The 2,040-nt window shown below is 53.2% G+C and overlaps 1 protein-coding gene across 1 annotated transcript; it reads right to left on the reverse strand.

The window, feature by feature from the left end:
* Positions 1-687: 687 nt before the first annotated feature.
* Positions 688-1,680, reverse strand: LOC138732610 (olfactory receptor 14A16-like). Its single transcript, XM_069879250.1, has one exon. It carries the CDS (start codon positions 1,636-1,638, stop codon positions 688-690), a length of 951 nt encoding a protein of 316 aa, XP_069735351.1. The 5' UTR covers positions 1,639-1,680.
* Positions 1,681-2,040: the final 360 nt, after the last annotated feature.

Below are 2,040 nucleotides of genomic sequence, written 5' to 3' on the forward strand. Positions count from 1 at the left end.
AGACATGATGTGTGCGCTCACATCTGATCCGTACAATGCCAAATTGGCCTTTGGTCTACTCAATCAGTGTCCTCTCATGGAAGAACAAAGAAACTCTCCAAGCTGGGGTGAGAGGCCAGTGCTGGGAATGGTGGTTGGCAGGGGTTTCACCAGGATTATTGCCTCTGGGACAAATGCTTGAGTCAGTTCCTGAGAGAAAGTTTAGAAGAAGCCCCAAGCCTTGAGGCTCTGCCCTGAGGAGGTCCCCTTGCTCTATGGAAAGGCTGTTCTGGAGGCAGCTCTGTCCCACAAGCAGCATGGCTGTGACCAAGCTCAGAGCCCTCAGGCCTTACAGCAAGGCAAGGGGGGAGGAGGAGAGTGTGGAAATGGAGAGAGAACAGCTCTGGGGGATCAAGTGCTGGTGTCTGGCAGTGCTGCCCTGCTGGGACTTTCTTCTTTTCCAGCCATGAGCAAAGGAATTGTTCCTGAAGCTCCAGAAAGCCTTGGAGGAAGGGTCAGAGGAAGAGACAAGGTGCTGCAGTGGCTTTATTTTGATTACAATAGTGTGGGTTGTCATTACCTAACCCACAACCAACTCAAAAAGAGTTGAAAACATGATCATAAGTTAAAAAAAAAAAAGTAGAAATATAAAAATATAGAAGGCAGTAACACCAGCCATGAGTAACACCAGAACTGCTATGCAGAAGGTCAGGAATTTATTGCATCAGAGCTCTGTCCAGTTATAAGTTCCCGCAGCGCATCCTTGAGGTCCTTGTTCCTCAAACCGTAGATGAGGGGATTCAGTGCTGGAGTTACCACTGCATAGAGAAATGACACAACTAAATTCATGGATGGGGAGGAGAAGGAGGGAGGCTTAAGGTAGGTAAACATGTCAGTGCTGAGAAACAGGGAGACCACAGCCAGGTGAGGGAGGCACGTGGAGAAGGCTTTGTGCCGTCCCTGCTCTGAGGGAATCCTCAGCACGGCCCTGAAGATCTGCACATAGGACACCACAATGAAAACAAAACAGCCAAAAGCTACAAAGAAACTAACCACAAGAAGCCCAACCTCCCTGAGGTTGGCATGTGAGCAGGAGAGCTTGAGGATCTGCGGGATTTCACAGAAGAACTGGTCCACAGCATTGCCCTGGCACAGGGGCAGGGAAAATGTACTGGCCGTGTGCAGCAGAGCAGAGAGAAACCCAGCGCCCCAGGCAGCTGCTGCCATGTGGACACAAGCTCTGGTGCCCAGGAGGGTCCCGTAGTGCAGGGGGTTGCAGATGGCAACGTAGCGGTCGTAGGACATGACTGTGAGAAGAAAATATTCTGTACCAAGGAAGAAAATAAATAGAAACATTTGGGCAACACATCCTGAGTAGGAGATGGCCCTGGTGTCCCAGAGGGAATTGGCCATGGATTTGGGGACAGTGGTGGAGATGGATCCCATGTCGAGGAGGGCGAGGTTGAGGAGGAGGAAGTACATGGGGGTGTGGAGGTGGTGGTCCCAGGCGATGGTGATGATGATGAGGCCGTTTCCCAGGAGGGCAGCCAGGTAGATGCCCAGGAAGAGCCAGAAGTGCAAGAGCTGCAGCTCCCGTGAGTCTGCGAATGGCAGGAGGAGGAACTGGGTGATGGAGCTGCTGTTGGACATCTGCTGCATCTAGGCATGGGGCACTGTTGTAGGAGGAAAGGACAGTGACAAGTTAGGATAACCTCTGAGCCAAATCAAAGCCATTTCTCCTTCCCCTCCCTCCTGCTCACACCTTGTCACCTTTTTTCAGCCCTTCCTTCAGCTCTGAGCCTGGATCCCTGCTCGGTGCCGGCTGAATGTGCCGGGAGGAGCAGAGCCTCTGCCCGCTGGCTGCGAGGAGTCAGCCCTGCTCTGCAGCAGGGGACATGGGGACGGTGGGGACAGGGGACACTGCTGGGGCTCAGCGTTGTCCAGGGGAACTGCTCCTGGTGCAGAAGGGCCTGTCAGCATCTGCACTGCCGGGGATGAGGAGCTGAGAAGGTAGCAGGCTTAGAGGTTTCGAATGCCTAAAGGTGAGACGGGACAGGTTTC

This window comes from Phaenicophaeus curvirostris, chromosome 34 (genome assembly GCF_032191515.1).
Source record: "Phaenicophaeus curvirostris isolate KB17595 chromosome 34, BPBGC_Pcur_1.0, whole genome shotgun sequence".
Taxonomy (NCBI): domain Eukaryota; kingdom Metazoa; phylum Chordata; class Aves; order Cuculiformes; family Cuculidae; genus Phaenicophaeus; species Phaenicophaeus curvirostris.

Coding starts and splice junctions, on each gene's coding strand:
- LOC138732610 (XM_069879250.1), bottom strand. CDS start 1,638: ATGCAGCAGATGTCCAACAGCAGCTCCATCACCCAGTTCCTCCTCCTG.